General features: G+C 45.0%; 1 protein-coding gene across 6 annotated transcripts in view; it reads right to left on the bottom strand.

Annotated features, from left to right (window-relative positions):
* The window catches only part of LOC308459004 (sodium channel protein type 5 subunit alpha-like), a 294,603-nt gene that overhangs the window by 177,214 nt on the left and 92,935 nt on the right, over positions 1-24,454 (bottom strand). For all 6 annotated transcript variants that reach the window (XM_080973958.1, XM_080973961.1, XM_080973959.1 and 3 more), the window contains exons 4-6: positions 23,178-23,268; positions 15,915-16,043; positions 6,055-6,146 (exon numbers count right to left, since the gene is read on the bottom strand). In XM_080973958.1, coding sequence (XP_080830084.1) covers positions 6,055-6,146; positions 15,915-16,043; positions 23,178-23,268 — 312 coding nt within the window. The remainder of the gene's footprint in view (positions 1-6,054; positions 6,147-15,914; positions 16,044-23,177; positions 23,269-24,454) is intronic.

Raw genomic sequence — 24,454 nt, 5'->3', positions numbered from 1 at the left:
ACCATATGGATTTTTGATTGTTTTATATGTGTGTGTGTGTGTGTGTGTGTGTGTGTACACACACACACACACACACACACACACACACACACACACAAACATATCGCTCCCTTCATTAAAGGAAAGCAGTGGTGGCCAACTGCTGTAGTGAATGCAATCAAAATTGTTCAGCATCTTACAAAGATAAGAAAGGCAACATAATCAATAAGCAGTAATAGTGGTGAAACAGCTAATAGGAATTCAGAGCACTGAAGTAAAAGGTGTTGGCTTAGAAACCCATTGGCAAAATGGGATACTCCCAGACTCTGCTATTGCATGAAAAAACAAACAAACAAACAAACAAACAAACAAACAAACAAACAAACGTGAGTAGATTTTAGGTTTACGGTGCTTTCTTTCCCTGAGACCCCACAGCTAATTCTCCCCTGGCCTCCTCGCTGGCCCAAGTAGGACTAATTCAGCCAGCTAGCCCTGGTGATTATCTAATACTTATTAGATGGATTTCCCCTAAATTGATTTCTGAACTTTGAACTGTATTGTTATTCATGTTTTTATACTGTATTTTATGCTGCTTTTACAATTAAGTGTTTTAAATTTGTTGTTAGCCGCCCTGAGCCCGGTTTTTGAACCAGGAAGGGCGGGGTATAAATTTAAAAATTTCATCATCATCATCATCATCATCTTCTTTCTTTCTTTCTTTCTTTCTTTCTTTCTTTCTTTCTTTCTTGGACCCTGAGATCCAACAACCAAAGTAAGGTGCAAAATAGTAACTTAGGAGGACAGGCATATGCTAAGAATTAAGTCTGGGACAAAAATCCACTCCTGGTTTCCCCCCAAGCTTTCTTTGTTTCAGCCTCCTAATTTGGGGGCATGGTTTTTTCTTGCTTCTGTTGTTACTCAGAGATCTATTGGTAGATCCTGAACTATCTTCTGCCTCTTCCCTGCTTTAAACTAATGAAAGCAAAGTCTTTGTAAATCTGTATCTATATTATATCTCTATCAATATCTATCTATTTATATGGAAAAAAGACTTGTCCTATTGACTCCGGCACCTGGTGTGGTGGCCAAGACATATTATAAGAGGCAGAGATCAGTTAAGCTTAGTGCCAGAACTGGAGCACCCTGCTAATTGCAGCTACAGAGAAGTTTCGTGGTGACTCTTGGGAGTTCACACTAATGAAAAGCACCTGGATAATTCAAGGAAAAGGAAAAAAAGAGTCTCCAAGAAGACTAAAGGCAGGCATAGGCAAACTCGGCCCTCTAGATGTTTTGGGACTACAGTTCCCATCATCCCTGACCACTGGTCCTGTTAGCTAAGGATCATGGGAGTTATAGTCCCAAAACATCTGGAGGGCTGAGTTTGCCTATGCCTGACTAAAGGAATTCATCAAGTGTGACAGGTTGGGGTCTGCACTTCCCACCCGTTTTCACTGAAAAATGTTAACTGAACTTTGATGAAGGGCAGCATTTACACATTTTTAAAGAACAAATTAAATAATGGTAATTTTGAGGGGCCTGCTCAGAATAAACCAGCTCAAGCCTTTTCAAAGGAAGCTCCTAAGGGGTTGGATGAGACAGCTGGAAACTTTGTGCTTAGGATATAGGTTAAGCAAGGAGATGGGGAAAGCACCAAGATCGGTGCAGCAGAAGGGAGACGAGCTCTGGTGCTTCTTGTACTAAGCTGTTTGTTGCTGTTGTTTAGTCGTTTAGTCGTGTCCGACTCTTCGTGACCCCATGGACCAGAGCACGCCAGGCACTCCTGTCTTCCACTGCCTCCCACAGTTAGCACTAAGCTGTTTGTTTAGCTTCAATAATAATAATATTAAAATTAGCATAAAAGTACACCATTTTTATTCATGCTTAAAAGTGCAAAACCATGCACGTTAGAAGTGATTTAAAAGAACAGAGGCTTTAAAAAAACCATGTACAGTAACTTGTCTTTTTTAGGTACTTCACACACACACACACACACACACACACACACACACACAGTATTGTGCTTTTAAGTGTTATTACTAATGTTGCACTTTTGTATTATTTTCAGCATTATCATGATTTGTATTGTGTGTAGCTCCTGACAAAGGGGGCTTACCTCCTAAATGTGTCGAGCTAAACAAATAGTTAAACTAAATAAACAGCTTATTGCAAGAAGCACCAGGGCCTGTCTCTCTTTGGGGACATAGGGCAGTAAGCATACCCCTCAACTGCCCCAATTAAATTGGGACATCCCATGGAGACCCAAAACACACAATTTTCTTGCCTCTATTGTCTCATGAGAGTCATGTGACTTGCATGAGAGTGCAGTCAGGAAGACACACGTCCCAGTTTTCGGCCTCAACCTGTTGGAGGGTATGGTAAAGGTAAAGGTAAAGGGACCCCTGACCATTAGGTCCAGTCGCGGCCGACTCTGGGGTTGTGGCGCTCATCTCGCTTTACTGGCTGAGGGAGCCGGCGTACAGCTTCCGGGTCATGTGGCCAGCATGACGAAGCCACTTCTGGTGAACCAGAACAGCACACGGAAATGCCATTTACCTTCCCGCTGGAGCAGTACCTATTTATCTACTTGCACTTGATGTGCTTTTGAACTGCTAGGTTGGCAGGAGCAGGGACCGAGCAACGGGAGCTCACCCCGTCGCGGGGATTCGAACCGCTGACCTTCTGATCAGCAAGTCCTAGGCTCTGTGGTTTAACCCACAGCGCCACCCATGTCCCGTGGAGGGTATGGTAGCAGAATGCAAAAAAGGATGAGGCTTCTGTACCTTTAACAGTTGTGCAGAAGAGGGTAGCTTCGGCAGGTGTAGCTTGTCGTGCAAATCCCAAATATTTTGCAGCAAGTAAAGGTACTGGAGCCCTTTCCTCCTTCACATCTGGCCACCCTTTGGGGACAGGACTTGGTGCATGAAGGCTTGCCTTGTCCTACATTCTGAAAGTGGTTCTGGCTCATGGCACTGAGGGCTGAGTCCTGCAAGCAACTCCTGATACCCAGCATCCTCTGCTGCGACGCTGGTTCACATATCGCTTGGGCTGCTTACACAGTCAGGCCAGTCCTGGCGTCTCAGCTCGGCTCAAGATGGAGACAAGATGGAAGCTGAAGTGTGTGCCCAGGGGGGAAGCCAGTACTTTCTGATTAGCATTCAAGTCAGAGGCAACAGGAACGCACAGGAAGTTTATTTTGGTTGCTGCCTCATATGCTCTTTCTAAATCACAGCGCTCAGCACTCCAGTTAAAGTTATGGCAGGTCTTCCTGTGTTTAAACCTTTCCTCAGAGGAACTTCTACCTCCCACAATTATTATTCTCTGTTATTATTTCAGCGGAATTACTTAGTTATGCAGGGTGGTGCGCCTCATCTGCAAACCAGCCCCAAAATGTACACTGTGTTGTGTTGACAAGACATGCCAAGCCCATCAAATACGCTTCGTGGTGGAGAGCCTGTGTTATGTTTCAACGTGAACACATTCAGCCTCGTTCCTTTTAACCCGGGAAACTGAGAAAAAGCAGATGAGCTGCACTAACAAAACTAGCAGCATTTTTGCTGCGATGTCTGATTGTGGGGGTAGTGGGAAGACGTATTTTGCCAATCGCTTGGCTGTCACTGGTGAAATTCAGTGTGAATTCAGCGGTTCCTACTGAGGTGAAACATCTGAGGGGTATGAGATGGCCAAGTGTGTTGTATGACTCAAGACTACAGGAGAACACCCTCTCCCCCATTTCCCACTGACAGAGCATTTTCCATTTGCATTTCGAAGTGCAAGAGGACACCCCCCTTTTTTTAAAGCTTCTGCCATTAAAACAACAACAAAAAAGCTCTATCTGAAACCTGAAGCAGTTCAATCCATTTCCCCCCCTCACAACTCCTTCTGCTGCCTGGGTTAAGACTAGCCCTGAAGAACCTTGGGATGAGCCAAGAGTTTTGCATAACGAGAGTAGATGAGTCTAGATCGATCAGTCGATCTAGATTTAGATCTATAGATCTAGATCTATAAAATCTTGCCACATACTTCATAGGGATGGTGCCATGCTGTTGTATATTACACCAGTTCTGTAAGGTGAACAGGAACTACAGTGGTACCTTGGGTTACATACGCTTCAGGTTACAGACTCCGCTAACCCAGAAATATTACCTCGGGTTAAGAACTTTGCTTCAGGATGAGAACAGAAATTGTGCTCCGGCGGTGCGGCAACAGAGGGAGGCCCCATTAGCTAAAGTGGTGCTTCAGGTTAAGAAACAGTTTCAGGTTAAGAACGGACCTCCAGAACGAATTAAGTACTTAACCCGAGGTACCACTGTAAAGTAATGTAGCAATGGTTGTATGGGGAAGAATCTGTTCTGGGCGAGACTGTAACCGATTCCACCACATACAACCATTTCCAAATCACTTCAGTTCCTGTTACTACATGTTCCCTTCTCCTTTCCTGCCTCATTCTGAGGTGCTGGTTTTACAGCTCAACTTTTTGTTGCAAGGTGGCCACGGGTGAGGTGTGGGCACACGCGTTTTTCTTCCCAGTAAACATTTACCCAGCACTCTGCAGCCCTCCTGGCTGCCCACACTTCCTGATCTGAAAAAGTCCACCGAGAGGTGATAGGTCTTCCCCTGGGCTTTAATTCCCAGGCAGGCACCTGCACCCCACCTGTGAAAAATCCACTGACATTTCTCTCCCCTTTGATCACTTCCAAATGCAATTTCTTTTCTCAAAAACTGATAGGAAATGGCGGGAGGAGGGGAAATTACACATACAGGAGAAATTTTCAGCAAACCATACCTTAAAAATATACTAAGGGTGCAGATAATGTGTGCTGTTGCTTTGGTGTTCCTGTTTCAACCGAGAGCGCCACAGTGAAGATGTTTGCCATCTAATGGAGTGAAAAAAATCTTCCCATCTCCTAAATGGATGTTGTTGTTTTTCCTCGCCCACCCCCCTTTTTAAAAGCAGTCTCTTTAGACTATTTTTGACCTGTAATTGCCAACATCTGTTCAGGATAATCATCTACAGGAACTACCATGCACGGGGTTGTTTTGCCACCTTCTCTACCTTGCCATGCAGGTCAAAAATGTTAAACACTGAGGCTGAATGAGACCTGTCCATAGATACACCGAGGGCACATTTGCTTGTTTTCCCCATCGATCTACTTTCAGAGAAAACACCATCCTCCATTTAAGAGATGAAAGCAACCGTAACTAAGCATCTTTAAATGCTGACAAAGGCAACAGGGGCTGCATGTTTCTTTTGCTAAAAAAAAAAAAAAAGGCAATGGGAGAGGGAGCCAAAGGTCATGATCTACGGGACTATTCTTCACAATGGAATGAAAAGGAGCCGCATAAAAGCACAGCAGCACCACGCCATTCATATCAGTGGCCCTTGTGCAGAAGAGCATTTTGGCGGAATCGTGCCCACATTCACTCTGCACTGAGCTACCGATTGATTGGTTGGGTCGGAATTAACTCAGATCAAATGATAATGGCGAGGCAGCCCACAACAGATCATTCAGATTCTTTATTCCACCCCAAACAAAGCAATGAATGGCATTCGGTTTTAATTTAGCCTGGAGGTCAGCAAACTGACAAAAAAAATATTGATCGGCCTTGCAATTTTTTCTCGTGGTTGATTTTTTTTTTCATATGTTGCCATTTACCCCAAGATTTTTATATTATTATTTAAAGAGAGAGTGGGGGAGGGGAGAGAGAAGCAACCCACTCAGATTTAGTCATTTATGTCTAACTAGCCAATCTGAATTTGTTGGACTCCCATTCCCAAATTGTATGAAAACTTTGCAATGCGCATTCTCGGCTCATGATTGTCATGGGCTGGGAAATTTCAGAGCCCTGAAGAGCCTTTGATGCCTCCACCAAAAATTGCCGGGAGTGGGGTAAACATATGAAAAAAAAAGTATTCTATTGACAGGACCCATTCCCCACACTCATCCATTCCCAGGTCAAGTGCCGTTCATTATTTCAAGCTGTGTCCTACGACAGCCGTTTTGCTACGGGGAATGGCGCATAAGCTTCTGTGAGTGCACGCAGCCCAAGTGTTTAACCTCAAATTGTTTTTTTCACCTGAAATGACTGAGATTGTTTTCAGCGCGCGAAGAACTCTGAACGTTCGTAAGGCTGATACATTGCCCAGGTCCACAAATTCAGTTATGTATCTGCAAACAAGGGAAAGTCACACACAAGAAGAAGACCGTGACAACAACGCCAGCAAAGTAATGACAGCAGAAGAGAGAGAGAAAGAGAAGAGAGAGAGAAAGAAGGGTTTGGGGAGGGACAGGAAAAAAAGTCAATTGTAGCTGAGAGCAGATATGCAAGGATCAGGGCTTCTTACCTGGAATGTACGAAATAGTTTTTAAAGCTCTCAATACCCTGAAATTCCGAAGTGCGGAAATTTTGCCTAGTTTTGTAAATTCTCCTACAAACCTGTTGAATTAAACCACAGTTATTTGGAAATACACAGCAGGGCACATGCAGCTGGAGATTGCATGAACATCGCATTGGCTCATTTAGCTTAGGGTGGTGGGTTTCAAATCTCCTGCCTTCGGGAAGCCCTGCCCCAGCTTATCTTCCCTGCGGCAGAAGCTCTGCGCATGGTGGAAGTTTATGAGATCTGCTTTGGGGCACAGAGTTAGCTTACGTGGCATGTTAGCCAGGGCTCTCAGGCGTCATCATCTGGCATCATGGGTTTAATTTACAGCCCACCTTTCGTCTGGGATGGAGCTCAAGACAGAGTACAGAGGGTTCCTAACACGGTCTCCTTTCCAGGCACTGATCAGTCCCAGATATACATAGTCTTAGCAAGGCTGCTGTACCTTGTGCCATGCACCATATGCTATACTGCCCTGTTGTGAAGAGGGCATCCTGGAACTCAACCCAAAATATCCTGCAACAATGCATTGCCGAGCAAGATCAGTATTAGCGGGCGAAGCGTCTTCCTTGCCCACCATTACTGATATTCTCATTGAGGAACCCCTGAGAATGCTCCTAAGGTAGACCATCTCACCATTGGAAAACCACTGACTTGGGGCAAAGACATGAGCCATCATGACTTGGCCTTGGAATCATGGAGCGGCAATCATCTTCCTGAACACAGATGGGTTTTGATGACTGCCTTAGATTTGGTAGGCCAACTGAATCATGCCATTGGTGAGTGCTATGGAACAGGAAGACAGGGGTGGTGTGTGTGTGTGTCTTTGTGTTTGTGTGTGTGTACCTTTTCTGCACAGCGTAATGGAATCCCATCTCTAAGCTGCCTGCAATCAGGCCAGAAGGGGGAGGCAAGGTTGGCAACTATTGAGTTTTTGGGCATGGATCACAAAAAACCAGCCAGGTTTGAATGCTAAGGAGCGGGTGGGCATTAAGAGAAGAAAGCTTTCTTGGAGAAAGCAACTCATCTATCCCAAGCTGAAGGTCAATTCAAGGGGACTGGAAATAGTTAATATTACTGGATGATGATTATGATAATGATGTTACGTTGGTTTTCCCCAACCAGATGCCCTCTAGATGCTCTTGACTAAAGCTTCCATCATCCCTGACCACTGACCATGTTGGCTGGGAGCTATAGCCCCAAACATCTGAAGGCTGGTGCAAAAGGATTGTGAGTGTGTATATGTGTTCTAATAATTGCGAAGTACTGCAAACTCTGCTTTTAGCAGAGTATCATTCCTATGGCAAGAGACTCTGAGTGTTTTTTAAAAAAATGAGGAATGAGGAAACCTACAACCTCCAAACTTTATAGATCAAGCACTGGGCAGCTGGGTGGAGGCAGAGACTTCAAAGTCAAAAAGATGGAACATCCAAGCAGCCTTAATTTACAGTCTCGCAGCTCTACACAAGAGAGCTGAGAGGGATATTGTGGGAAATTCTCATGCAAATTATTCCAGTTTTAATGTGTTTGCCATACAGTTGAATTTATATTTGATATTTTCCTCAACATTAATTATATTGTACTAAATGACTGAGGGGTTTTTTTTGGGGGGGGGGGGGAGAGACAGAAACAAGGTGCAAAACTTTCTTGAATGTGGCAACTTGCAACAAAGTCCTCTAACCGTAATCAGAAAGACTTTACTATTCCATTTTCTTTTCTTTTCTCAAAACTTCCTATTTTCAAATGCAATTCTGGAAACGTTTTGAATTCAAAACGTGAGCTCTAAAATGTAGCTGAGTTATTTCATCTTTAAAGTTAGGCTCTTGAGCAGAAACCTTCCCACTAAGTTGTTAAAATGCATCAACAGGGAAGCAATTTGGGGTGGGGAGTGGGGGTGTGAGATATTAAAACGAAAGAAAGCAAAGCTCAGGGCTGCCTCCATAGGAGCTCTGCCTGGAATGAATACAGACCCAAACAGCCCTTCTCTTCATTGGGGCAGGAGTGAGAACAGACAGACAAGGACATCATCAGACTCGGTAACTTAATCTTTCTATTTAAAAAGGACCATTCTGAATGCTTTGTCTGGAAAATGCATTTCCTTAAAACCACAAATATTGTTCATGGATTTGAATCCTGCCAACTCCTCCTCCTGTGGCAGCTTCCAACTGTTTAAAGGAGGGATGAGGAACCTCTGTCTACTTAGACGTTCTGGACTCCAATTCCCACCAGCCCCAGCCATCATGGCCAATGGTCTGGGATGATGGGAGTTGAGAGTCCAGGTTTCCCACCCCTGATTTAAAGGATAAAAAATAATACAAAACAGAAAAAACAAAACACCTTGGTTTAAGATTGATAGGGAGATAGTTAGCTTCTAGGCACACTGTGGGTACGCTCACACATAATACTAAGCCATAGTTTCTTTTAACTACGGATTGTTCAATAAACCACAAGTAGCCTCACAAAAGATCAAATGAGTCACAGATTGTTTTGCCTTGTGTTTCTATTGCTTAGTGAGCATCCTTGGTGGGTGTTCAAGCAAACCATGGCAAAGCAAAGTTGTTGGATTTGGACACAATGCCAAACCAAGCCACAGTTTGTGAGTCAACCACAAACCATAGTTTCAGATTGTGGTTCATTGCCAGGAAACATCCATGGTTAGTTGATTGGGCTGGGTGTCAGATAAGCTACGCTTTGGCTAAGCAAACCATGGCTTAGTGTTGTGTGTGAACCAGACCAGTGCTAAATGGGGTGGGGGCAGGAAAGAGAGAACAGGATGGGGCTCAGTGACCCTTTTAAAACATCTTCTCTATTTCCCCAAAATATTTAAGTTACATAAGCAAATAAAAGATTAAAAAATAGTAATGCAATATCTCAGTTAGAATGCTTTTGTTTTCACTAATTCCTGCAGTTGAGAATGGTCATTGTACTTATCTTATCTGGAGAACATGAAAGCTTGAACACTGTTTTGTGACATTTTGGTTGGCCTAATCAAGGCATTGCCCTAATGTCTGAGCTTTGCATAGAAATGTCATAGGCAGCATCTCTTATGTTTCATGGCCTTTTGACTACACTGTTTACAACCCATCCTGCCCCTGCCCCTGCCCCCTAATACTCATATATTTTTCTACTTTATGCATCTGATGTACTGGGCTCTAGTCTGCAAACTTTTCTGGAACCCAAAAACTGATCAGTCTCTAAGGTGCAACAAGAACCTTCCTTGCTCTGTCTGATCTTTGACCGCAATAAAGATTGATTGATTGATTGATTGATTGACCTTCCTTGCTTTTGTTGCAACAGACTAACATGGGTATCCCTTTCAGATTCAAAAACAGGTGTGTTTTCCCAATGGGCCAAAATCAGATACATCCCTCCCTTTACCTGTCTCTTTCCCTTTCCAGGGCAAATCCATCCCATCCCCTTTCTTGTTGGCATTAGCCATGGTTTAGCCCCGTGGTGGGGAACCTCAGGCATGGAGGCCAAATGTGGCCCTCCAATCCTCTCTATCTGGCCCTCAGGATTCTCTCAAGACCCCTCAACATGCCTTCCTTGGGTGCTTTTTGCCTTGCTGAAATATGTAATTGAACTGTGATAATGCTGCTTGCCTGCATTATCAAGCTTTTGACCTTGCAGGGGGACTTTATCTTAACCATGTAAAATTCAGATATCACGTGAAACTCAGCTACCACCTTAGCCAAATCCTATGCGATACACAACACAGCACACTTTTTTTCATGTTTGGAGGGCCACTTGCTTGCAAAGAGAGTCTTGACTGATAAAAGAAGAGTCAGTGGTTCTCTTCGTTACCTAAGAACGTGACAGAGATGTACAAGTGCTGCCATCTGCTCGTAGCAGCTCACCTTGTCTGTGCAAGGAACATGGTGCAACAGAGTTCTTGGTCCTGCTACCAGCAAGAACCATGACACAATGACCGAGACACTCTGATGGAGAGCTCAAAGAAAGCCAGAGCATCTTTCTTCATGCTGACACTGCATCCCCATCTCTTCCCATGAGGTGGGAACCAAAGGCCAGAACTGGATGCAATGGAGGGTGTGTGGCTGACACCGAGAGCAGGAGCTCTGCATCTCCTCATCCTCTTCCTCCTGATAACATCTAGCAATACCAAACACAGGGAAGGGCCATAGCTCAGTGGAAGAACATCTGCTTTGCATTCAGAAGGTCCTAGGTTCAATCCATTGCCAGGGAGGGCTAGGAATTGGTCCCTGCCTGAAACCCTGGAGAGCAACTGCTAGTCAATGCAGACAGTCCTGTGATAGATGGGTCAGTGGTCTGATGTTCTGCTTTTCCCCTCATCCGAATCCCTGGCGTGGGGCTTGGGCCGCGCAAGCCCCTGGGAGCATGCGGGGAGAGGTGAGGGTCTCGTGCCCGGCTCCATTTTCTCCCCAATATTTTTTCCCCTAACTGGCTTTCGCTGGAATCTGGAAGTCAGTTCTGTCCCTGGACAGGGACAGATAGTCGGAACCAATGCCTAAGCAACCACTCACATTTATGTATTTTAATAAAGTTGTGGCCAAAATTATGCCAAAAACCTTAAACCATAATTCTGTGTGAATTGTGATTTGGCTTGGGGACCTCGACACGCAACTAGTATTTGAAAACATTGCTGCCTCGAACTCTGCAGGAAGACTGCAGCCATCGTGACTAGTAGCCAGGGATAGCCCTCTCCTCCACAATGGGTCAGATTGCACTGTAAATGCCTAAGGCCACTGCAAAAGGATGCTCCATGCCTTCCCCAATGGTTGCGCACTCAAGTCTTCTGGTAACTAAGGAAAACAAGGGCGCACTCACTCCCAATGTTCCCTTGCCTCTCCCAGCTCTCCGGAAACAGGATACGATTGTGGCACCTGCAGCTTCCGCGGCAAGCAGAGAAATCCTTGCAAGTGCGGCTGCGTTAGGTTATGAAACCCAATGGGAATTAGAAGCGTTAAGATTTTATTGGCGCTTAACCATATGCTTGAAAGACCTGCCTAGAGGATAGCCTAACATTTGGAGACGGCAGCCCTTCATGTGGCCTTATTAGCACAGTAGGTTTCCATTGTAGCTGCAGCGAAGCTAATGAGGCCTTGCCACCGTTTCCTGATGGAGCCAGCGTTTAACTTAACAAATTTATCACCTGATAACAGCCCAATTAATCCAGGCAACCATTAAATGGGATGGGCTATGCAGATCTAAAGGTTTCGTTTATGAAGCTTCCTGGACTGATGTCCCAGGCAGCTTGTGCTCCTGTAACTGAGGGAGGAAGAATGCTCTCATACGAAAGGACAAGAGATGGAGAACCTCTGGTCTGTGGTCTCCCGAGGCCATTTTGGCCAGGAGTCCTGTGACTTTCCAGCCAGGCACCAGGAACCCAGATTATGGGCATAAGGTGCCATGGGAAAAGTTAATTTCTGAGAGTCAGAATGCTATTTTTTATTTTTATTTTTACGGAAGGGACTTTATTAAAGAAACAGGAAAAGGCAGGAACCTTTCGACTTTTAAATAAAACTTGATTTAATTTTTTTAACTGTGTTTTGTTTTGCACACAACCCTAAAGCAGTTGCCAGTGAAGCCAGAGTTCAGGTTATAAAAGCCAATTTCATACTTGCAATGACAGTGGGAGTCAAAGCTTAAGGTACCTCCGCTAAGTGCTTGCCAGAACTGCAGCCAAGAGTTTTTACAAAAGGGGGGGGGATTGACAAGATTTTAAAACTCAGGCGGAATTGCCTGGTTGTCGTGGCAATGCCCTTTTCTGCGCCATTACTTCCCTTCCCTTTAAAAATGTATTTCCCGTACAATTACTTTTATTTTTTTCAAAAGTAAAATAAAATGGCAGTGCCTATTGACTGCCCCCACCCCGCCGGCATGCCTTTACAGCCCTTGTCGCCTGCGATACCTTAATTTGCTCTTTGCTCTGGATGTTCCTATTTCGGTTTCCTTCGGCCGGCCAACTCAGCAGCTGTCCTGAATAGGAGATCCTTTTTTTTTTTTGTTTTCATTTGCAGGGAGCGGGCTTAGGGCTGGATAATTAAGAATTCGCTTTGAACAGAAGACGAGAGCCCAGCCAAGACGTAAGCTAGCACACTGCCAGGCCAGCTATCCGTCCTGCCAAGAGAGCAGGCGGGCAGTCCACCTAATAGGCAAGCCCAGGCGGTTGCCAGAATCTGCCGATTGGCCGGGGAGGCGGGGGGGGGGGGGAAGAAAGCAACCCAAGCCCTGCGGTGCACTCTGGCCCTAATTGGGACGGCAGCCATGTGGGTTTTCCTTCTGCCATGCCAGACTAGAGTCCTCACACAAGGATACTGCCAGGTTCTGCAAAGCGCAGACCAACAGGATGCTGTCCTTGTGCAAGGCTTTTTTAGAAACAAAAAACCACAACTGTTGGTGGCAAAACTTGGAAAGAATCAGTAGGGCGGTACCATGCAAGTCTACCACGCTACCTAGCACATCAGCATAGGTGCATAGGAAGTTGTAACATACCTGATTAATATTCCACAGCCTTTTAAATGTGTCTGTGGGAAAGGGGGGGGGGGGTTATTGTTTTGCTGTATTGTTTTAATTATTTACCTGTTTTTATCCTGTATGTTATTCTGTGAACTGCCCTGAGATCTTATGGTGAAAGGCGGCATATAAATGAAATAATAATAATAATAATAATAATACCGACAGATCTCTGATAGTTCCAGCTCAGTACTGTCTAGACTGACTGCAGTGGCTTTCCAGGACTTCCCTTTCAAATGCATTCTTGGGAGGGGGGTCTGGGGGTGGGGGTTATTGGTTTGTAGGGTTTTTTGTTCTTGTTTTTATACATGCTGGAAGCCACCCAGTCAGATGTAAAGGTAAAGGTAAAGGCAAAGGGACCCCTGACCATTAGGTCCAGTCGTGACCGACTCTGGGTTTGTGGCGCTCATCTCGCTTTATTGGCCGAGGGAGCCGGCGAACAGCTTCCGGGTCATGTGGCCAGCATGACTAAGCCGCTTCTGGCGAACCAGAGCAGCGCAGGGAAACGCCGTTTACCTTCCCGCCAGAGCGGTACCTATTTATCTACTTGCACTTTGATGTGCTTTTGAACTGCTAGGTTGGCAGGAGCAGGGACAGAGCAACGGGAGCTCACCCCGTCGCGGGGATTCGAACCCCCGACCTTCTGATCAGCAAGCCCTAGGCTCTGTGGTTTAACCCACAGCACCACTTAGATGAGTGGGGTACAAATAATAAATTGCTGTTGTTGTTCTTATTATGTAGTGAAGCACCCTGAGATCTACAGATTAAGGGCGGTATGCAAATTTAATAAATAAATAAATAAAATAAACAATAAATTTCAGGCCCCCTGGTCATAGAATTGTAGAGAGGGAAAGGACCAAAAAAGTGTCATCTGGTCCAGGAATCTTTTGCCCATCGTGGGACTCAAACCGATGACCCTGAGATTAAGAGTTTCATGCTCTACTGATTGAGCTATCCCACCTGGACGTGTCAGCAATTGCAACGTGGGACCTTCTACGTGCAAAGCAGATGGCTTTCCCCCAAGTGATTAAGAAGCTGTGTTATACTGAGTCCAGAATTTGGCCCATCTAGCTCAGTGTATTGTCTACACTGACTGGCAGAAGCTCTCCAGGGTTTCAGACATGGGGTGCCCCCAGAGCTACCTGGAGAGGCTGGGGATTGAACCTGGAAGCATGCAAAGCAGACACTGAAGCCCTGAGCCATGATCCCTCTCCAGCAGCCAGAGGTGGAAAGAACTGGAGGGGAAAGAGGAGGAAGGAGGAAGGGATTCCAGGAGATAGAGGGAGGCAAGGGGAGATGAAGTCCAGGTGGACGGTCTCCTCCCCACAAAGGACCATCTACCATCAGCTGCCCTGTGGGAAAGGATCCCAATGACCTGCCCTACGTGTTGATATTGTTTATTGTGGTTTGAAGTGCACCTTGAAGCCGCTTTGGGAGCTTCCTGAAAGGCGGGGTATAAACAGTTCTGATTAATAAATAAAAACTCTGCTGTTGCTTGCCCCGTTTGAAAGCCAAAGTGGGCATTTGATCTTGAAGCTATGCTAGTGGGGGGGAAACCCCCTACAATCTGTTACCAGCAGCAGTTCTAAAGGAGCCTCGCCGCCAAGGGAAACGGCTGTGCAGGCTTTCAGCATGTTCACACAGGTAAAACCACAGGTGTACGCAATGAAGGAAGGAAGAATTTGCTGGAGCCAAGCTGAAATTTCAGCTGTTCGGTCCCAGTTTTGGAGGTGAGGGGAGAAGCATTCGCGATGGAAGTGATGGGCAAAAGATCATCTGGGGAAATTCTGCTCTACAGAATGTCAACGGGTGGCGTCCCCCAAATGGATATTTTCTGTTGTCCTGTGGAGCGTCCTTCCTTCTGCCGTATGTGAAGAAGCAACCGCCAGCTGCTTCAGAGGTTTTGTAAGGACCTAAGTTTTGACCCAGACTTTTCCTGACCCATAAGACTGAGCCCTGCTTGATGTCTATGAATGCCCTGGTTCTCTTTTTTATTGGCTTCCATATGTTTTATACTGCTAGATTCACAGAATTGTGGAGCTGGAAGGAACACAAAGGGTCCCTATGCCAGCCTCTTGCAATGGAGGAATGCTGTTTTATCGGTTTTAGGTCGTATTTCTGTTTCAACTGATACAGCACATAGTGAAAACTCTCCTAGTTTGCATTTCAGGGTGTTTTGAGGGCTATTCTGGGATGGGAAGCACAACTGGCAAGCTGCCAGTGAGGGGGGTGGGATATTTCTCTCTCTCCTAGAACTCCCCTTGGAATGAATAATGCCAAATTATGACACAAGATCATTCCAGAGGTGGTAATGGGAATCCAAGTCTGTTATTAGAGATCCTGTATCCTCCCCCCGACCTCACAGTTCCCAGGATTCTCTGACCAGAGAAAAACACAAGATTTGTAGGTTGCTGGAGTTCCCAGATCCTCCACATTTCATGGATCTGCAATTCCCGGGGTTCTCTGAGGAGAGCGGATCTCTATCCTATCCACTTTAAGTCTGCGCTACAGACATGTCATTGGTCATGGCCATGCAAAGACAGTTTCTAAGCAGGTTGGGAATTGCCTGGGAGTCCAATCAAAGTAGTCGAAACTAGACTCCCCACACTGGACTGTTTCTTATCTGAAGAAGGACCTCCATTTGAGGCAGATTTCCCAGGAGCCATAAACTGGGTTGATTAAGTCTTCAACTTATTCTAAATCACTGTTGATGCCATTTTGGTTCTCTTGGTGCAGGTGAAAATAGCTGCTTTTCTGGGCTCTGGGACTTGCAACATGTCCCATGTGTTGGGGCTACTACATCAATAAAAGTGGTTAATAAATTCCATTCCAGCAAGAGCCCTGGCTTGGGTTAAATGGGTGGACATGGGTTGCCTGCACAACTGAGAAAGAACAAAAGAATCCCATATCAGCCTCGTTGCTCCAGGACCGTTAAAGCACATGAATTTCTTGCTAGGATAGCAGGGAAGTCACGGGGAGTTTATGGGAGCAGGGGAAGAAAACCTCGGTCCTGATCTAGCCAATCGCCTTTTAGGAGAGGAATGAGAAAAATGCTACTTACGCCATGACAATAACAGAAAAATCTAGCCAGTTCCATGGGTCCCGGAGGAAGGTGAATTCCGTCATACAAAATCCTCTCGCCAGAATTTTTATCAATGATTCAAAAGTGTAAATGCCGGTGAAGGTATACCTGCAAAGGAGGGGTTGGGGGGAGTGTTAAAAGGTCCAAGAAAAAGAGAGAGAGTGTGTGTCAGTAGTTGTGGGGAGAGATAATATATATCCCGTTCATCACTCAACAACTGACGACAATCTGCATGTGTGAAAAGGGCACTGGGGTCAAAACACCACAAAAGCTTTCATTTAACCATCCAGCGTTGCCTCAAACTCAGTGCATTCCGATGGGTGCAGTTCACCCGTGACACTGTACCTGCATGTTCATTTTCCTGAGTTTATTGCTCCGGCCAAAGGCCATGACAAACTCATATTAGGCAACTACATTAATAAAATAATACAGAACATACATCCATAATATAAAAGAGACTTTGCCAAGTCCCTGAGCATTAAAACACAGTTTCCTTGTGCATCTCTGACAGCTCCAATTCTAAAATTATTCTGCCTTTTAAAAATCTAATTTGCTAACACCCATGGATGTAAGTTACCAGAGACACCAACAAACTCAAATCCATCTTGATTTAAGATTAAATCTCCAAATTGCCACAACAATTTATAACAATTCCATCTACAGTGGTACCTCGGGTTACATATGCTTCAGGTTACAGACGCTTTAGGTTACAGACTCCGCTAACCCAGAAATAGTGCTTCAGGTTAAGAACTTTGCTTCAGGATGGGAACAGAAATCATGCTTCGGCGGCGCGGCGGCAGCAGGAGGCCCCATTAGCTAAAGTGGTGCTTCAGGTTAAGAACAGTTTCAGGTTAAGAACGGACCTCCGGAACGAATTAAGTACTTAACCTGAGGTACCACTGTATCTCCCTTTTCCTGATTTTTTCTTTCTTTCTTTTTTTTGCAACTACTGCATATAGTATCACTCTTTGTGTGATGAAGCTATTATTGTCACTCAAAAGAAACTGTACCATTTCTGCCAGGATGTGCCTGCTAGCTTGGGTGAACAAAGGTTTTGGAAAGTGATCTCTTGGATCTCTATATAAGGGGCAGGCTAACAGATAATGAGTTATGTCTTCCACCTGAGCTTGACCACAAATAAAAAGTCAGTCTATGTACAGGACCTTGGTTGTATGTAGCAGCCATCCCAGACTGCAGTGGGCTTCAACTGGAAACACAGCTCAGTAAAGGCATTTCTTAAGGAAACTGGTGAGAGTTTGGTCGAATAACTAGCTCTAAAATGCTCTGTTCTCAAGAACAGATATCAAGGGGGAAATTTGGTGTTTCAAATTAGTTGCAACTAAGAGCCAATCCCTTAGTTGACATTTATTCAATGTCAAAGCAGAGTTCCGGAAAATATTAATAGCGTTAAACATCTTGATAAGCTGATTTCCAGAGTTGGTTATCACCCAATTCTGTATAACACAGTGCAGGGAAATGCTTAACAGGCATTGTAGCAACTTTTAAAATATACTTTAACTGAGTGCAGTCTGCTCCTGCCTTAATGTGGCTACCCAGATTCTGTACAGACAGGAGTGCTTGAAATGCTCTGGTCCATGGAGTCACGAAGAGTCGGACACGACTAAACGACTAAACAACAACAACAGATTCTGTACAAAGAAGAGCTGTTGATGTTCCTGAAGGTAGAGAGTTTAGCTTCCAAAAGAACTTATTCTGCACAGTTTCCAAACCTTTAATGGAGTTCAAACCACAGAGCCTATGAGTAAGCACTTTGCTACCAAATATCTTTAAGGCAGGTTCAATCAGCTGCCCTCCTTTATTGTAACAGAACTTTATCAATGCCCCTATGGTTTTCTGTGCTTTGACTTTCACTGCCTCTATATGACACTTCCAAGACAGGGCTTCATTAAAGAATATGTCCAGGTATCTAAATGATCGAAATGGTTCTCATGATCTACCGACTGTAGTTTTCTGATCTAAGCACCATTTATACACAGGCCTGTGCCAAAAATCATAACATTGGTCTTAAGAATAATTTATAGAAAGTATGCACTGAACACCTCCAAGAAATTTTTGAGACATAATCAAGAAAGAGGAACACTAAATAATCTGGATACATGAAATATTGAGATCTTCCTGTTCCTAATTACTGGATAGAGTTAAAGTTTGCATTGGCATTGTTTACATGGCACCAAATCATTAATATAAAAGTTTAAAAGAATGGGAGTCAGAAAGCAACCTTGCTTCACTCCTTGTGACATTTAAAAGTATCAGTCATACCACCATTTAAACCTACTTTGACCCTCATTTCTGTATGGTTCTTGGGTCAACAGCAGAAGTCTGCAGTCGATGTTAGCAATTTGAAATTTCTCCCACAGTCCGTTTCGATTAATAGAGTCGAATGCAGCAGAAAGATCAATAAAGGCTACATAAAGATTGTTCTTAGTATATTTCCTTATAATACGGTTCAGAGTGAAACAGTGATCAGTGGCGCTGTGTCCTCCTCTGAATTCCACTTCTTCTTCATGAATAATGTTATTTTTGCAATGGTCTGGTCGTTTTTTGAAGGAGATACCATGCAGGGACACGGGTGGCACTGTGGATTAAACCACAGAGCTTAGGACTTGCCAATCAGAAGGTTGGAGGTTCGAATCCCCACGACAGGGTGAGCTCCCGTTGCTCGGTCCTTGCTCCTGCCAACCTAGCAGTTCGAAAGCACAAAAAGTGCAAGTAGATAAATAGGTACTGCTCCGGCGGGAAGGTAAACGGTGTTTCCGTGCACTGCTCTGGTTCGCCAGAAGCGGCTTAGTCATGCTGGCCACATGACCCGGAAGCTGTACGCCGGCTCCCTCGGCCAGTAAAGCAAGATGAGCACTGCAATCCCAGAGTTGTTCACAACTGGACCTATTGGTCAGGGGTCCCTTTACCTTTTACCTTAAATGCTACTGGATCATTTCACATTTTGTATCTTATATTTACGTGTTCATCGTTGTAACTGGCCCTGATATTGTGAAATGGAAGTCGGGATAGAGCGCTGCAACCCCAGAGTCGGTCACGACTGGACCTAATGGTAAGGGGTCCCTTTACCTTTACCATGCATATACTGTAGCTTGAAGGAGATGTCTAACAAGTTAACTGGGTGATAGTTTTGTGGATTCTTCCTACCCCCTTTCTTATAAATCGGTGAAATGCACATTTTCCACCCAGAGGGCATTTGGCCTGTATTGTATATGGTGGTGAATAAGCCAGCCAGGATAGGAACCCACCATTCTAAGGTGGACTCATATCCTCTCCAGGAGCTTTATTTGATTTCTTGCTGGAAATAAGGGCCTTTCTCTCATCACAGGAGACTGGTTCCTATTCAGGTATGTTTGAGAAATCCTTACTTGTGCACATGATTATCCAGCATGTTTGATATAGGCCTGAGGCACAAGAACTGGCAACATGCATAGTAAAGGTAAAGGGACCCCTGACCATTAGGTCCAGTCATGGCCGACTCTGGGGTTGCAGCGCTCATCTCGCTTTATTGGCTGAGGGAGCCGGCGTACAGCTTCCGGGTCATGTGGCCAGCATGACTAAGCCGCTTCTGGCAAACCAGAGCAGCGCACGGAAATGCCGTTTACCTTCCCGCCGGAGCGGTACCTATTTATTTACTTGCACTTTTTGTGCTTTCGAACAGCTAGGTTGGCAGGAGAGGGACAGAGCAACGGGAGCTCACCCCGTCGTGGGGATTCGAACCACCGACCTTCTGATCGGCAAGTCCCAGGCTCTGTGGTTTAACCACAGTGCCACCCGCATCCCTAGCAACATGCATACTACCCTACTTATTTGGATACCGGAGATGCCAAGCATGTGCCAAATATGCACCTGTGCATAATTTGCCAGTTGCTTAAGAGGCCCTGGGTTTTGTGTACTTTGCTGTAATGGAAATGATAAAGGAGTAAGATTTTGTGGGATGCAGTGAAGATTGCAAAGAACTGTAGCATCCACAGTAAGCCTTTTTAAAAATCTGCTGCTGACAGAGCCACGTGAAGGCAGCTGGCTCTCTTCATTTCTCTAGCTTAAATTTTGCATTGCGCTTTAAGTGGCTATTTGCATGGGATTTTCCATGTTGTTTTATCTCCAGAGAAGCTCGCCGCAATTCATGCATGCAAGTCAAGCCACACACAGAGACAGAAGGTCTCAGTCCATTCCTAAGTGAACGCCCATTTTGCACGTGTTGGATCCTAAGTCTGTTCCACCTCATTTACTCATTAAACTACTATAATAATTATAATTAATCTGCATGGATTTTTTTTATCTCAATAATACTTAAATGGGCATTTCATCACAGGCTTTTAAAATATGTATTTTATCTCAACGTACATATTTCTAAATGGATTTTGTCCTAAATTATGCATTTTAAAACTTTTTAAAAGTCAAAAAGCTGATCTGCACATTAGTCCAGGGGGTTCAGGTCATGTAAGTTCCCACTGGAATTCAGAGATATCAAATTCCTGAAGCAGACTACACACCCCACAGGAGGTGAAAACAATTTGACCTGGGGCAAAATTCTTCTGTGAACCCCAAAATGAGAGCCAGACAAGATGTAAAACAGTGTGTTCCTGTGCAGAATTTGCTATTCTGCACTGAGATACAGTGATGGCAACAAGCCTAAATGTTTTTAAACAGGAGAAAATGGTTATGACAAAAATCATGGGGGCCTATTATGGGCTACCAGTCCTGACACCTAAACAGAACTTCCATGTGTGGGAAACATACAAACATAAGACAAACCCTACTATTAGTTCTGTTACCACTACCACTAACTAATAAAAATGTCACAAACTATTCTTCATAAATAAAAGCAAAGTTTTTACAAGCCACACACCCTGAGGTAAGAAAACATGCTGCTGTTGATAGGTTTAGCACAGGGATTCCCAAACTGGGGGTCTCCAGCTGTTTTTGGACTACAACTCCCATCATCCCTGACCACTGCTCCTGCTGGCTAGGGATGATGGGAGTTGTAGTCCAAAAAAATGGATGGTGACCCAGGTTTGGGAATCCCTGGTCTAGCAGAAGGGTGGGGAACCTCAGAGCCAAGGGCTGCAGGTAACCCTCCACACACACACACCCTCTCTCCAGCCTTTGGGGCTTTCCACATGCTGAAGTCTCTCACTGCCGCTACTCCAACACTGTTCTGGAGTGCTTTTTCCTGTAAGGGAATATTCCTTGTCATGCAGTCCAAGGAAGGTTGCTCACGGGGGGGATGTGGCCCTTGAGCTGCCAAAAATACAATAAAATTTAAAAAATCCCCTGCTCCTGGTTTTAACATTTGGAAGTAGGGAAAGAATATCACAGCATTTTCACCGTTTCTGGAAGTTGCGGCCTCCGTGTTCCCCACGAGCCTGACTCAAAGAAGGGCATCTTTGTCATCCTCTCCTCCAGCGCCAGCCACCAGGAGCAGATGGCCGTGTTTATCATCCGTCAGTCAAAAATAAAAAGTGGGTTCTGGTTGGCTCAATGAGCCACACTAATTGTTTAATGCACTGCACTTAGTTTAAGCTTTTGCATCTGGTATCTATTTTCATAAGGAAGAACTTGCAGGGATGCAAACTTGCTCTGCTTAATTTTATTTTGTTTTAAATAGCAGGCTTGGGAGGGAAGCAGGGATTATATCTTCCCCCGCCTCCGCTCCCTCCCAGGCCGATGGAAACTCAGCTAGTATTCCTAAATGAGGTGTCCAGCTAAGCTTCAGAAACATTTATATAATCAAAAGCCAATTCCCCAAGTGCCATTACTCTCCGGGGAATGCGTGGCCCTCCAGATGTTGTTGGTTGGTCACTGTGAGAACAGGGTCTCTGGCTGTTTTTGGACTACAACTCCCATCATCCTGTGCTAGCAAGATGAGTGGTCAGGGATGATGGGAACTGTAGTCTGCAAACAGCTGGAGACCCAAGTTTGGGAAATGATCTAGAGCAGGCATAGGCAAACTCCGGCCCTCCAGATGGTCCTGTTAGCTAAGGATGATGGGAATTGTAGTCCCAAGCATCTGGAGGGCCTATGCCTGATCTAAAGGCTCCTGCCCCATGTGGTCCTTCCTCTGGTGAGCTATGGCAGGGTCACATGTTGAGGAGGAGGGCTGGTTCTTTACAGCTCCTGTTATGTTCTGTGGGGCAAACTAAATCAAATGCATGTGGAAAAACTGCTCACGGAAAGCCAAAGCTGGTATCTGTTAAGTATAACTGGTTTAATTCACACCGAAATGGGAATACCTGTATGCATTGGTGAAAGGGTTTAACTTGAAGATTCCACTGAAGGTAAATTAAGAGCAAAAAGGAGCTCTCTGAGCTGCCATGATGGGCTGATAATTAACTGTTATTGTTCTCAGATAGCTCTGATGTGGTGCTTTAACCTTAGATCACATGAAAAGGTATTGAAATGCAAATTCACCATCTCTGAAGGATGGTGGCTGGAGTTCTTCCTTCCTAGGCTCTGTAAGAGTGAGGGTGTAAAATGAAGCTCTGCAGGAGCACACAGCCACAAGCTTCGGGGAGAGACAGACCTCTGTTTCTGGGTCTGTAGGAATTATTTCATGTTTTGTAAGATGCCAAGCCTACGCCTTTGCCTGCCATATGTCTTATGGAACTGTTTGGATGTATCATTTGATACATCTTCTGTTCTGAAGAAAGTTCTACAGGTAAACTTTTGAACAATCTAATGTGTCTGGACGGTGCTTCATTTAAAATGGAATCAGTTTTTCGGCACCGAGTCCCTTCAAACTGCACAGTATGTTTGATCTGTATCAACCACAACTACCACAGACACACACTTCATTCCACTGATGGCTCCAATTCTTTGACTCTGCCCCCATATCTGCTTTTCCTGAATTCAGGTCCAACTAGAAAAAATAATTCCAGAATCGGAGGCTGCACAATTATGCTACACAGCTCCTTCGGTTCTTTTCCGCTCACTACATGCGTGAGAGAGACCGCATTTTTGGTGAGAAAACACCAGCCAGTCACACATTGGGGCATCTGCCTTGCAAATAAGGCTCTTTAAATGTTCTGGTTTGTGATTTAGAGCAAGGCAAACACACCTTCTCTCAGTGGATCTGTTTCAAGAGAGCGCATGCATGCCAAGAAATGCCCGCGATCCCGCAAATGAACATGCAGAGCAGTTCTGATACGAAGAAGTCAAATGGCAAATGGGAGGTTTTGGAAAGAGGGACAGAGAGAGAGAAAAAATCAGCAAAGTACTTACTCAACGTATTTGTTCCAAGGAGGGAGTTCAGACCATGCCATGAACACACAGTTGGTTAAAATAGTGCACATGATAAACATACTGAATAATGTAAAAGCACAAGTTAAGGAAAGTACTTTGAATGAGTATTTAAAAACAAAAAAACCCAGCCCTTGCACTTCGCACTACAAGCAACATCACAACCCTTTCCTGGTTTGTTCCTGTTCATCATTCCCATGTAAAGTGTGAATGCACATTAAGGAAGGATGTGTAAGAAATCTTAAGTGAGCAAATTCACCGCAAGTTCATAAACCAAACTTCCACTGGCAAGACAGCACCCTTCCGCAAACAAAAACCAACGATCTCTGAGTGTGTGAGTGATACAATGGCTGTGCAAAACAGATCAGTCAACTCAAAGGTCATCCATTAAATACATGTTCTTCTTCTTCTTAAGGAAGGTCATAAGAACTCCTGAGAGATGGAGCCACCTCTCTATTTATTCTGGGCAAACGCTGGCTTGTTCCAAGTACAGTGGTGCCTCGCAAGACGAAATTAATCCGTTCCGCGAGAGTCTTCGTCTAGCGGTTTTTTCGTCTTGCGAAGCAACCCTATTAGCGGCTTAACGGATTAGCGCTATTAGCGGTTTAGCGGCTATTAAAGGCTTAAAGGCTTAGGGGATTAGCTGCTAAAAGGCTATTAAAGGCTATTAAAGGCTTAGCAGATTAGATAAAGGGGGGGGGAAGCGAAAAAAAAATCTCTAGACTCGCAAGACATTTTCGTCTTGCAAAGCAAGCCCATAGGGAAATTCGTCCTGCGAAGCAGCTCGTCTAGCGGGTTTTCCGTCTTGCGAGGCATTCGTCTTGCGGGGCACCACTGTACCATGTTTCTAGTCTTCCAGCCCATGGACTGTGAGGCTGACACACTCCATTTAGGCTGGTGTTGCTTGTTTTGACTGGCAGCAGCTCTCCAGGGTCTGGGGCAGAGAAGGGTCTTTCCCATTTCTTGCTACCTAGCCGTCTGTTGTAGCTGGAGGTGCTGGGGATTGAACCTGCGTCCTTCTGCACGCAGAGAAGGTGGTCTGTCACGAAGCTGTGGTCCACCTCCCCAGAGTAAGACAAACCTGCTCCTCTTCCTTCCAGTGTAAGTGACTCTGCAGCGTTTGTCTGCATCAGAAGCAATCAAATGACTGAGGAGCACCTGATGGAGAGACATGGAAGGTGGAGAAACTGCCCCTAGTGGGACACCTGCTGGAATGCAGTGAGGCCAGGGCCACAAATCGGTCAGAAACACAGCAAGCT

This window comes from Podarcis pityusensis (genome assembly GCF_964106645.2).
Source record: "Podarcis pityusensis genome assembly, chromosome: 12".
Taxonomy (NCBI): Eukaryota; Metazoa; Chordata; class Lepidosauria; order Squamata; family Lacertidae; genus Podarcis; species Podarcis pityusensis.
Note: the sequence above shows the minus strand (reverse complement) of the source record. Positions and strands in the feature narration are given on the sequence as shown.